The sequence below is a fragment of the Stomoxys calcitrans genome, chromosome 2 (genome assembly GCF_963082655.1).
Source record: "Stomoxys calcitrans chromosome 2, idStoCalc2.1, whole genome shotgun sequence".
Classification (NCBI taxonomy): Eukaryota; Metazoa; Arthropoda; class Insecta; order Diptera; family Muscidae; genus Stomoxys; species Stomoxys calcitrans.
In genome coordinates this window covers 35,416,088-35,430,347 of record NC_081553.1, presented here as the reverse complement: position 1 = coordinate 35,430,347, position 14,260 = coordinate 35,416,088, and the positions used below count along the sequence as shown (strand labels likewise).

Here is a 14,260-nt window from a genome sequence, read left to right as displayed (position 1 = left end):
TTTCAGTATTTTGATCGCTACGATCTCATTTATGGCTAGGATATGGCGAGACATACCTTAAAATGTTGGGAACATTTTAAGCTTTCATTTAAGTTCAAAAAAAGCGAAAAAATCCCCGTGGAACTTTTTTTCCAGTGAGAAACTTTTGAAGTTTAGTAAAAAAATTGGCCATTTTGGTCTTAAGATAACGGTGTTGTTTGATATCGAAATTAGCCAAATTAGCACTTAAAACTTTTCTTAATACCTCGACTTTGTGAAAATGGAAAGAAATGATAATGCTTTGACGGCCAAAGTTTGCGAAAACTTAAAGGAAATGGGAGTATCTTTTTTGAAAAATTTTGCAATTTTTTGACAAAAAAAATATTTTTCATATTGAAAACGATGCCATTTTTAAACCGCCAAAGATATTCACGTGATTCCTTTTGTATTTTATGCACACATATGCTGGCATAATTTGTGTGAAGTATGAAGTTTATAGCTTTAAAATTGACGGAGTTATTTAAAAAACACTGAAAAAAACCAAGGCCAAATTTTCATATTTTAAAATTAAACAATTCATAACTCCTTAACAGTACACGATGGCATGGTACTTTATGCATAAGTTTTTTAGATCTTGTCAAGCTCTTTCTCTAGAGTCCTAAATCATGTAAATCGGTTGAGTAGATCAAAAGTTATGGCCCCCAGAAGCTTGGAGAAGTCAAAAGTGGTCAACTTTGACACCCTGTAGCTCACCCTGTATTAAAGATATGGACCAACAACAGCACTTTTCTGAAAGCCTATGTCCTCCTCTACAAATGTCTAGAACATTTTGTATGGCTAAAATCAACAGATAAAAAGTTGTAGACTTATTTCCAATTTTTTTGCCATTTGGCCCACTGTGCGACGGATGTCGTAGGGCCTAACAAAACTCACTGTTTCAAATTTCAACAAAATCGGATAATAAATGTGGCTTTTATGAGCCTAAGACCCTAAATCGGAGGATCGGTCTGTATGGAAGCTATATCCAAATCTGGACCGATCCGGACCAAATTAATAAAGGATATCGAAGGGCCTAACAAAACTCATTGTCCCAAATTTCAGCAAAATCGGATAATAAGTGTGGCTTTTATGGGCCTAAGACCCTAAATCTGCGGATCGGTCTATATGGCAGCTACATGAAGATCTGGACCAATCTGAGCCAAATTGACGAAGAATGTCAAAGGGCCTAACACAACTCACTGTCCCAAATTGTGGCGCCATCGAACAATAAATGCGCTTTTTATGGGCCCAAAACCTAAAACTTAGAGATCGGTCTATATGGCAGCTACATCCAAATCTGATCCGGTCAGAGCCAAATTAAGTAAAGATGTCGAGGGGCCTAAGACAGCTCACTGTCCCAAATATCAGTAAAAACAAATAATAAATGTGGCTTTTATGGGCCCAAGACCCTAAATCGAGAGATCGGCCTATATGGCAGCTATATCCAAATCTGGACGGATCTGAGCCAAATTGACGACGGATGTAGTAGGGCCTAACAAAACTCACTGTTTCAAATTTCAACAAAATCGGATAATAAATGTGGCTTTTATGAGCCTAAGACCCTAAATCGGAGGATCGGTATATATGGAAGCTATATCCAAATCTGGACCGATCCGGACCAAATTAATAAAGGATATCGAAGGGCCTAACAAAACTCATTGTCCCAAATTTCAGCAAAATCGGATAATAAGTGTGGCTTTTATGGGCCTAAGACCCTAAATCTGCGGATCGTTAGTTGTGCTAAGACCTTCGATATCCCTCTTCAATTTGGCTCAGATTGGTCTAGATTTGGATATAGCTGCCATATAGACCGATCTTTCGATTTAAAGTCTTGGCCCCCTGAATGACGCATTTTTAATTTGATTTCCTTGAAATTTGTCACAGTGACTTATGTTAGGATTTTCGACATCCATGGGGGTCAAATGAAAGGTCTTTGGGATTAAAGCACGAATCTGATATCAATATTCGGAAAAAGTGTTTATGGGGCCACCCCACCCCCACAACACGACCCCCCCCCCTCCCAAAACACCACCCAACCCCCAAAATACCCCTAAATCGGACATATTAACCGACCATAGCAATATGGGACTCAAATGAAAGGGATTTGTGAGTAGAATACGAATCTGATATTCAAATGTGGGAAAACGTTTCTGGGCGTCCACCCCTTTCCCAAAACACCCCCCAAACAGGACTTATTTACTGACAATGGGAATATGGGGCTTAAATAAAAAGTATTTGAAGGTAGAATGATATTCAAATATGGGACCAACTGTTTGGGGGGCCGCCTCTCTCCAAAAACATTCCCCAATGGGGACAAATTTACGACCATAGCAATATGGGGCTCAAATGAAAGGTCTTTGGGAGTAAAGCACGAATTGGATATCAATATTCGGGAAAAGTGTCTACGGGGCCACGCCACCCCCACAACACCACCCACCAATCCGATATATATTTTCCCCAAACCGGACATATTTGCAGACTTTTGCATTGAGAAGTTTTAATGAGATTAGAAAACGAATTTGATATCCAATTTTGAAGGCAATGGCAATATGGCGTTCAAATAGATATATGAGAATAGAACACGTTGCTGATATATTTTCAGGGCTTTGTGATTGGGGGAACACCCCAATCTCCATATGCTATTGTGGCATAAATTATGCATTTTTCACCGGATTATGACTAGGGGTTGTTTACATACCCTAGGTGGTGGGTATCCTTAGTTCGGCCCGGCCGAACTAAACACCTTTTTACTTGTTGCACTTGTTTTCCTTTGAAAGGTACAAATTCGCACGCAGTTTGGTTTTATTCGCCTTATTATAGAACCTCCCCCGTTCCACCCAACAGGCTGTGATGTTTTTTACTGGTAGGTCGTAAGGCAGTACTCTCAATAACTAGTCAACATGGCTCTTATCAGCAGCCGATTCGCTGCCGATTCTAGCTCATTTTAACCAATAAATGAAAAATAAACCTATTAATCACTCCCTTTTTCTTCTGCATACAAAACTCTTTCCCTTTTCTCATTTGCTTTGTATTCACCATGAATGGTTAAAACAAAGCAAATCCCACTGTGCCTTTATGTCAGAATTAAAAGCATGGAGCAAACCATTCAACATTGTAATGCCTCTCTGAGCCGTTCTAATTATTTGTGAAAGAGGCTGCCTTGTTTTTTTGTTGCAGCTCACGAAGTGTGAGTGTGGACAAGTGCGTAGAAAATACACGCAATTTAACGTTTTGCATACTCACTCACACACACACACACACACACCAAGCACTCGCCAACCCACAAACTCATACAATTATGACACCCAGTGCATGTATTTGTATGCTTTGTACATAGTATTTGTTGCTGTGGTAATGGAAATGGTAGCGTCGATTGTGGTAGGCCCCATGGTATTTACTTTGCAACTGTATTGCCGCCGGTAATCTCCCTGTAGGAGAAAAACCAAAAAGACCGATAGACCGACCAAGCACACCAAACAAGCAGCCATCACAGCTGAAAACTTCACATTGCACACACACACACACATACACACACACAGAAATATACACCTATTGATAGAAGGACGCACGCATGCAAATGGCCTTGTTTGTCTGTATAACAAAGACATACTCCTGTTATGGCTTTCCTGTTCGGTTGGTCTCACTTTTCATGCTTGGTGGTCTTGGCGTTCACACGCATACTGCATTTGTTAGGAAAGGTCGAAAGGACACAAAATTAAATTTTTTAAAATTTAGTATTTATTTAATAATTAATATTTAGTTCTTAACATTTGGTGTTTAATATTTAATATTTATTTTCGTATTGAATCTTATATATAAAAATCAATTGTTTGTTTGTTTGTTTGTTGTTGTTTGTGTGTTCCTTATAGACTCAGAAACGGCTGTACCGATTTTCTTGAAATTTTCACAGATGGTGCATATGGTGTGAAAATAGGGTACTACATTTTTTGTTATCTGAAGGGGGGCGGACCCTCCCCCTTACCCTAACTTTCAGAAACGCCAGATCTCGGAGATGGGTGGTGCGATTTAAGCGAAATTTTGTGTGCTCTCATATAGTACCCTAAAAATAAAAATTTGGTATCCAAATTGCGGATGGGGTACCTAGGGAGGCCGCCCCACCCTAAAACCCACAAACATATATTTAGACCAATCACAACAATATGGGACTCAAATGAAAGGTATTTAGGATAAGAAAACGTATCTGATATCCATTTGTCGAACCAAGTGCCACCACAACCCCCAAAACACCCCTAAATCGGACATATTTACCGACCATGGCAATATGGGACTCAAATGAAAGGCATTTGCGAGCAGAATACGAATCTGATATCCAAATGTGGGACCATGTTTATGGGGGCCCACCCCTTCCCCAAAACACGCCCCCCAAACAGGACTTATTTACTGACCATGGGAATATGGGGCTTAAATAAAAGGTATTTAAGTGTAGAATTAGAATCTGATATCCAAATATGAAACCAAGTGTTTGGGGGGCCGCCTCTCCCCAAAAACCTCCCCCAAAGGGGACACACTTACGACCATAGCCACATGGGGCTCAAATGAAAGGTCTTTTGGAGTTAAGCACAAATCTGATCTCAATATTCGGGAAAAGTGTTTATGGGGCCACCCCACCCCCACAACACCACCCAACCCCCAAAACACCCCTAAATCGGACATATTTACCGACCATGGCAATATGGGACTCAAATGAAAGGTATTTGCGAGTAGAATACGTATCTGATATCCAAGTGTGGGACCACGTTTCTGGGGGTCCACCCCTTCCCCAAAACACACCCCAAACAGGACTTATTTACTGACCATTGGAATATGGGGCTTAAATAAGAGGTATTTGAGTGTAGAATTAGAATCTGATATCCAAATATGGGACCAAGTGTTTGGGGGCCGCCTCTCCCCAAAAACATCCCCCAAAGGGAACAAATTTACGACCATAGCTATATGGGGCTTAAATTAAAGGTCGTTGGGAGTAAAGCACGAATCTGATATCAATATTTGGGAAAAGTATCTATGGGGCCACCCCACCCCCACAAGACCACCCAATAGTAAGTATTTGCTGACTTTTGCAATATGAGGCTCAAATACGAGGGTTGTGGAGTGGAACACGAATCCGATATATATTTTCAGGGCAACTCACTGAGTGGCCGCTCATCCCCAAAAACACTCCCCAAGCCGGTGACGTTTGCCGACTATGGAAATATAGGGCTCAAATCAAAGGTATTTGGGAGTAGACCACGTATCTGATATCAACATCAGGGACCAACTGTCGAGGGGACGTCCCACCACCATAACAACCCCCAAATAGAACGTATTTGTTCACCAAGACAATTTGGGTCGTAAAGTGAGTGGAACTAAATATTTATATACACGTTTAGCACGTTGCTGATATATTTTCCGGGCTTAGTGTTTGGGCGACCACCCTTATCCCCAAAACAACTCTAAATCGGCCATATTTGCTGACCATGTCAATGTGGAGATTAAATGAAAGGTATTGGAGGGTAGAGCAAGAATTGATACCCACTTTCGGGACCAATTTTCTGGGGGTCAACCCCTTTCCCAAAATACCCCACAAGCAGCAATTTTTTAGTGACCATCGCAAAATGGGGCTCAAATAAAGGTATTTGGGAGTAGAATACGAATTTGATATTCAAATTAGGACCATGTATTTAGGGAATAACCCCTTTCCCAAAACACCCCGCAAATGGTAACAAGTAAAAAGGCGTTAAGTTCGGCCGGGCCGAACTTGGGATACCCACCACCTCGGGAATATATGTAAACCACCCTTCATCAAAATTCACTTATATCAAAATATGTTCCGGTTTGGACCAAATACTAAAAGTATACTAGCTATATCTAAAAATAAACCGATCTGAACCATATACAACACGGATGTCGAAAAGCTTAACATAAGTCGCTGTGTCAAATTTCAGTGAAATCGGATTATAAATGCGCCTTTTATGGGGCCAAGACCTTAAATCGCGATATCGGTCTATATGGCAGCTATATTCAAATCTGCACCGATCTGGGCAAAATTGAAAAAGGACTTCGAAGAGCCTAACCTAACTCACTGCCTCAAATTTCAGCGACATCGGACAATAAACGCGTCTTTTATGGGCCCAAAATAATTAAGCATTTTATGGGCCTAAAACCATAAATCAAGAAATCGGTCTATATGGCAGCTATGTCCAAATCTGAACCGATCTGGGCCAAATTGAAGAAAGATTTCGAAGGGCCAAACGTAACTCACTGTCCCAAATTTCAGCGAAATCGGATAATAAATGTAGTTGTTATGGGCTTTAGACCCCAAATCGGAGGATCGGTCTATATGGCAGCTATATCCAAATATGGACCGATCTGAGCCAAATTGACGAAGGATGTCGAAGGGCATAACGCAACTCACTTTCCCAAATTTCAGCAAGATCGGATAATATATGTGCTTTTATGGGCCTAAGAACCTAAATCGGCCGATCGGTCTTTATGTGGCTATATAAAGGTATAGTCCGATATAGCCCATCTTCGAACTTAAGCTGTTTATGGACAAAAAAAGAATCTCTGCAAAATTTCAGCTCAATATCTCTATTTTTAAAGACTGTAGCGTGATTTTAACAGACAGACGGACGGACATGTCTAAATCGTCTTAGATTTTTACGCTGATCAAGAATATATATACTTTATAGGGTCGGAAATGGATATTTCGATGTGTTGCAAACGGAATGACAAAATGAATATACCCCCATCCTTCGGTCGTGGGTATAAAAAATTTTCGACCATGCCAATATGTGGTATTTAAGATTAGAAAACGAATTTGATTACCTATTTTGGGTCATGTGTTGGGGGACACCTCATCGTGTAAACTCCCCCATACCAATGGCAATATGGGGTTTAAATAAATGGCTTTAGAAAGAAGAGCACGATGCTGATATTTTTTCAGGGCCAAGTGCCTGGGAGAACACCTTACCCCCGAAAACACCCCTAAATCACATATCATGAGAGGGCCGAAATAAAGTATTTAAAGAATGGAGTACACTTTACATCCAAACTTAAATTCGTAGACCAATAAAAATCATATGCGATTCGGACAAAGGCACTTATATTGTTAAATTGTTAGTCAAGCGATATACTAAAGGGTGATTTTTTTGAGGTTAGGATTTTCATGCATTAGTATTTGACAGATCACGTGGGATTTCAGACATGGTGTCAAAGAGAAAGATGCTCAGTATGCTTTGACATTTCATCATGAATAGACTTACTAACGAGCAACGCTTGCAAATCATTGAATTTTATTACCAAAATCAGTGTTCGGTTCGAAATTTAGCATCGCCTGTTTATTCCGACTTACAATTACCCAAGGGCTGTTTTGTGTCCCCGTATTTTTGTCCACATCAAATCAGATTTCAAGTTTAAATGCCATGACCAACAAAATTTGGTGAATTTTCCATTATTTTCAAGAATTGTTAAGCACTTGTGGCTCCTGTCGCTTGGTTTATTCTTCTGAAAGTTTCTCCTACTACCAGTGTCGCCTTCTCACCACCTTAGAGGAGGTAGCAGCAGAGAAAGGCACGTTCTTGACTTACGACTTTAGTTGCATTTAAATCGAAATTTTTGTTTGGCAGCTGTTTGGTGAGGTTGTTTGTTGACTTACCTGTTCGTTGTTTGTTTTGCGCGGATGTTTTTTAATGCCGCGTCTCGCACGCGCCTTGGCGGCAAAATAAATTCGTATATAAACGAAAACCATTATACAGCTGGGAATGTAGAAGGAACCCAACGCTGAGTACAGTACATAACCAATATCTTCACTAAGCTGTAAGTACACACAAAGGGGGAAAGGAGGAAAGAGAAAGAGAAAAAAGAAATGACATTAATAACAGTGTCATAAATTTGGCATGATGTTTTAATATATCTAACTACTAGGAGTGTGGTATGGAAATTTTATTCGTAGCAAGTAGAATGGTATTAAAATTGGGCGAGACGAACCTTTGATACCCACCAACTAGGTGGTATTTATTAAATTTTGCTATATGAAAATGTACCATTTAAGAACTTATAAAATTAGCGTACTATGCCCGTTGTTCCTTAACCGAATATTCATAGGCCAATTGGCAATTTTGTTATTGGCCCTGACTGTCTTGTCTCCTTTCTAATGTACGTGTCACAGTAAGCTGAGGTTGCAATAGTAGGGAGTGTGTTCTACTAGCCCGATTGTGGGGACGAACTGATGCTACTCCTCATCAGCGTGTCGCTTCTAGTCTTAAATAGTTGTGCTAGTAACCCATCGGCTCCTGCTGCATTGTTTTTTTCAAATTCGATTACTGCTACGTTGACCTCACTCTGACGAGGCGGTATAGATTCTATACCCTTGCCGGTGTAGATTCTATACCCTCGCCCTGGTTGCAGCCACTATCGGTCACTAATAGCTAGGCAAAATTATCTTCCATATCCTAAGCACACAATATATGACTACTTAGAAATTTGTATGCAAGTACGCATCACCGAAAGACGGTGGTGCTACGTAAGGATCGCTCAAAGAATGGAGGTGGGGGATTGGCCTTCGTAATACGCCATTCTGTGCAATATAGACCCATTTTGCCTGCTCCCGGCGAAGCAGTCAGATCCGGTACAGTCGAGATAGAGCTATACAAGGTGTACATATCGCCGGTTGGTAGCTGTGTCCCGATTAATGGCCAAGCTTACAAAATGTTGTCTAAAATGCAATTGCGGTTTTTTTTGAAAGAAAGTAAATGAATTTTTAATAAAACTTAGAATGAACTTTAATCAAATATACTTTTTTTACACTTTTTTTCTAAAGCAAGCTAAAAGTAACAGCTGATAACTGACAAAAGAAAGAATGCAATTACAGAGTCACAAGCTGTGAAAAAATTTGTCAACGCCGACTATATGAAAAATCCGCAATTACTTTTTGGGCAACCCAATATATGGCCATAATAGTGGATGGGGATGGTTCTAGGGGACTTTAATGAGCACATGGCATTCTCCCCGAGGCATTCTTCCCCATGCATTCTCCTCCAGGCATTCTCCTCCAGGCATTCTCCCCCAGGCATTCTCCCCCAGGCATTCTCCCCCAGGCATTCTCCCCCAGGCATTCACCCCCAGGCATTCTCCCCCAGGCATTCTCCCCCAGGCATTCTCCTCCAGGCATTCTCCCCCAGGCATTCTCCCCCAGGCATTCTCCCCCAGGCATTCTCCCCCAGGCATTCTCCCCCAGGCATTCTCCCCCAGGCATTCTCCCCCAGGCATTCTCCCCCAGGCATTCTCCCCCAGGCATTCTCCCCCAGGCATTCTCCCCCAGGCATTCTCCCCCAGGCATTCTCCCCCAGGCATTCTCCCCCAGGCATTCTCCCCCAGGCATTCTCCCACAGGCATTCTCCCCCAGGCATTCTCCCCCAGGCATTCTCCCCCAGGCATTCTCCCCCAGGCATTCTCCCCCAGGCATTCTCCCCCAGGCATTCTCCCCCAGGCATTCTCCCCCAGGCAATGCCCCCAGCGTGGCATGGCTTTGGCAGAGCAGATTGAAGGCTCTACGTTTTGCACGGGGAATAAGGATACCCCGACTAGGATTACGAGGAGGTGCAGCAGCTCGCTAGACATTTTCATTGCATCCCCTGGCCTCCTGTGTGACGTATCCTGCCAAGCCGTCATCTCTTTGGGGTCAGACTACCTCCCCATAATTCTCACCATCTATCGACCACCCGACTTCATAACCTCTGAGCGCCGGATATCAACCAGAAGAAGGCCGATTGGGCTGTCTTCAGAGAGTACACCAATCGCCGCTTCAGTGAATTGCCACCCCCCTCGGATGTACTAGTTGCCGAGAGGAAATTCCGAGACATCATTAGCGCAGCAGCCGCTCGCTTTATACCAGCCGCTCGAATACCCCAAGTGCGGCCCAATTTCCCGGCGCAGGCAGTGGTACTCGCAGACGAGCGTGATGGGGTTCGTTGTACGGACCCCACTAACCCCAGAATCAGCGAGCTGAATCTGCAAATAAACAGGGTAGGACCTCAGTCACTTTTGGCGTCATAACTGTGAGTGATCCGAAGAGATGCTCCAGGTTGTTCAGCCGTTGATGGAGAGGGAGGAGTGTCATTCGCCGTATCCTTGGTCTCCGAGCTGATGAACAGCCATCACAATTTACAGTAGGCGAAGTTACAAATGTAATCCGTGGCGCCAAATCATCTAAGGCGTTGGGCCCCGACGGAACAGTGATGCTGAAGAATCTGGATTTACCTGGAGTTGAGTATCTTACTACTGTCCTCAACATGTCTTTGAACTCTCTTATAGTACCCGATGTCTGGAAAATGGGTAGAGTGATCCCGCTACTGAAGCCTGGAAAGGACCCGAGTTTGGGGGAGTCGTACAGACCGATCTCCCTCCTCTCACCAGTAGTAAAGACACTTGAAGCATTACTCCTCCAGAGCCTCATAGGAGAATTTCCATTCGCCGAGCATCAACATGGATTTCGGAGACTGTATAGCATGCCCTCACCGCACGCATGCGATGTGGCTTCAATCAGCCCAGGCCATGTGTAGAACGGTCCTCGTGGCACTGCACCTATGGAAGGCATTCGACATGGTCAGCCATGCCAAACTATTTAAGGACATCGCCAAAACACCCCTCCAGCCAGACCTGAATCGTAGGGTCGCAAATTATCTGTGTGGTAGCCAGTCATTTGTGAAATTTTGGGATAAAAAGTCGAAGCACAGTAGAGTGAAACAGTGAGTTACCCAAGGCGGGGTGATATCTCCGGCACTGTTTTACCTCTACCTATTCTCCATTCCATCACCTCCAGATGGCATAGAGATCGTATCATATGCGGACGATTGTACGATCTTGCCATCAGGCCCCCACCCATTGTTGACATCTGCGATAGGTTGAACATCTACCTCAACGAACTTGCCTCATATTTAGCTGCAAGAAATCTGAAGATGTTTGCCACCAAATCTTCTGCAACATTGTTCACTACAAATACGAGTGAGGTTAATGCCCAGCTGACTGTGATGGTCGATGGAGAAATGATTCCGACCATCAAGTGTCCCACAATACTTGGCGTCACATTTGGCAGCTTTCACACATTCTCCCCACATGCCACAGCAATTTTATGTGGCATGTGGCACAGCAGATGCGGTAAATGGTTACCGGGCTAATGTAGTCCTTGGAGAACGATCGCCTCTCATTGCACCTGAAGAAATGGACCTCCTCCTGCAAACCAAACTAGTTCTGGCTCAATTACGCTCCGGCAGATGTAGATGCCTCAAAACTCCTACTTAGGCTGAATGAAATATAACCAAAATCTTGCTAGAATTTTGGCTTCGTGTCCCTATTCTCTCTTTTTTTTTACCCACCACCATAGCATGGGGGTATACTAATCCAGTCATTCCGTTTGCAACACCTCGAAATATTCGTCTCAGACCCCATAAAGTATATGTATTCTTGATCGTCTCGACGTTCTGAGTCGAACTAGCCCTGTCCGTCCGTCTGTCGAAATCAGAAATTTTGCACAGATACTTAATATTGATGTAGGTCATTGGGGTATGCAAATGCCCCATATCGGTTCAGATTAAGATATAGCTCCCATATAAACCGATCTCCCGAACTGAATCCTAAACCCCTAGAAGCAATTTTTGTCCGATTTGGATGAAGTTTTGCAAGTAGAGTTCGGTTAAAATTTCCAACAACTGTGTCAAGTACGATCCAAATCGCTCAAGAACCTGATATAGCTTCCAAATAAACCGATCTTTCGATTCGACTTCTTGAGCCCCTGGAAACCACAATTTTTTGCCAGATTTGGCTGAATTTTCGCTTGCGGTGTTCGTTCCAACAACTGTGCCTAGTACGGTTCAAATCTGTGAATAACTAGATATAGCTCCCATATTTTTGGTGGGTTCCCAAGATTCGGCCCGGCTAAAATTAGCAGGCTTTACTGTCGGTACTCGCTTCTCCAAAAGATAGAAGTGGAAGGCAGATGCTTTATTTGAGAAGGATGATACCTCGGCCTTTAAAGATAGTTTCAAGATGGAGTCAAGGACGAAACTGGGGCCTACTCCGAGAAATTTATTGGTTATGTTTCATCATAAACGCATCATTCCAACAACACCATCAGAAATGATATTGCCATGAAAACTGACTCTTTCATCTTTTTCATAGCTCCCTCTTATTTGGTGTGTAACAAAATGAAATTTAACCAAAATCTTGCTAGGATTTTAGCTTTATGTCTTTGTTCTCTATTCTCATCTTTTTTTTTTGATTTGTTAATAACAATAAATATGAGAAAATTCTAAGAGCTTAGTGCAGCATAATGGTAAAAAAAAAACACACACACAAGCAAAAGCGTGCTAAGTTCGGCCGGTCCGAATCTTATATACCCTCCACCATGGATCGCATTTGTCGAGTTTTTTTTTCCCGGTATCTCTTTTTAGGCAAACATATGACAGAAGGAGAGACTGGATATGATTTTGGAGCTACAATAGCAAGTTATCGTCCGATTCGGATCATAATTGAACCGAATGTTGAAGAAGTCGTTGTGTAAAATTTCAGCCAATTCGAATTAAAATTGCGCCCTTTAGGGGCTCAAATAGGGAGATCGGTTTATATGGGAGCTGTATCAGGCTATAGACCGATTCACACCATTTTTGACATGAGGGAATCCGTTGTACAAAATTCAGCCAAATCGGATAATAATTGCAAACTTTAGATGCTGAAGAAGTCAAGATCCCAGATTGATTTATATGGCAGCTATATGGGGTTATGAACCGATTTGAACCCCATTTGCCACAGTTGTTGGAAGTCATAACAAATCATTTCTTGCAAAATTTCATTCAAAACGGATAAGAATTGTGCTCTCTAGTGGCTCAAGAAATCAAGATTTAAGATAGGCTTAAATGCCAGCTATATCAGGTTATGGATCGATTTTAACTATACTTAACATAGTTGTCGGAAGTCATAACAAAACACCTCATGCTGAGGCTGAAGAAGTCAATACCCCAGATCGGTTTATATGACAGCTATATCGGGTTATGGACCGATTTGAACCTCACTTAACACAGTTGTTAAAAATTATAACAAAACACTTCATGCCAATTTTTTGCCAAATCGGTTAAGAAATCCTCTCTCTAGTGACTCAAGAAGTCAAGATCCAAGATCGGTTTATATGACAGCTATATCACACCCGCCACCGTAGCTCAGGGGTTAGCATGCCCGCCTATGACGCTGAACGCCTGGGTTCGAATCCTGGCGAGAACATCAGAAAAAAATTTTAGCGTTGGTTTTCCCCTTCTAATGCTGGCAACATATGTAAGGTACTATGCCATGTAAAACTTTTCTCCAAAGAGGTGTCGCACTGCGGCACGCCGTTCGAACTCGGCTATAAAAAGGAGGCCCCTTATCATGGACTTAAATTTGAATCGGACTGCACTCATTGATATGTAAGAAGTTTATCCCAGTTCCTAAGTAGAATGTTCATGGGCAAACGTTACAAGTTGTCGCAAAAGTTGCAAAACATGGACCGATATAGTCCATTTACAATTCCAACCGACCTTCACTAATAAGAAGTATTCGTGCAAAATTTCAGCGGCTAGCTTTACTCTTCGAAAGTTAGCGTGCTTTCGATAGACACACGGACGGACAGGGCTAGATCGACTTAAAATGACATGACGATTATACCCCGGATTATAAATGCGCCTGTTTTGGGGACGAGACTTTAAATCGAGATATCGGTCTAAATGGCAGCTATATACAAATCTTGATCGATCTACAATACACCAAATTGCATGTGGAGGGGCTTAACTTAACTCTCTGTCCCAAATTTCGGCATCAGCGGGCAATAAATACGCCTTTTATGGGTCCAAGACATTAAATCGAGAGATCGGTCTATATGGCAGCTATATACAAATCTGGACCGATCTGAGTGAAATTGGAGAGGGAGGTTGAAGGGCCTAACACAACTCACTGTCCCAAATTTCGTCGACATCGGACAATAAATGACAATAAAACTTTAAATCGAAGGTTCGGTCTATATGGCGGCTAAATCCAAATCTGAACCGATTTGGGCCAAGTTGCAGAAAAATTTTGAAGAGCCTAACACAACTCACTGTCCAAAATTTCGGCGACATCGGACATTAAATGCGCCTTTTATGGCCCCAAAACATTAAATCGAGAGATCGGTCCATATGGCAGCTATATTCAAATCTGGGCCGATCTGCGCCAAATTTAAAAA

At 42.3% G+C, this 14,260-nt stretch overlaps 1 protein-coding gene across 1 annotated transcript in view; it reads right to left on the bottom strand.

Annotated features, from left to right (window-relative positions):
* The window catches only part of LOC106080989 (alpha-2C adrenergic receptor), a 595,036-nt gene that overhangs the window by 249,876 nt on the left and 330,900 nt on the right, over nucleotides 1–14,260 (bottom strand). The window contains exon 2 of the mRNA XM_059363991.1: nucleotides 7,673–7,831. Coding sequence (XP_059219974.1) covers nucleotides 7,673–7,831 — 159 coding nt within the window. The remainder of the gene's footprint in view (nucleotides 1–7,672; nucleotides 7,832–14,260) is intronic.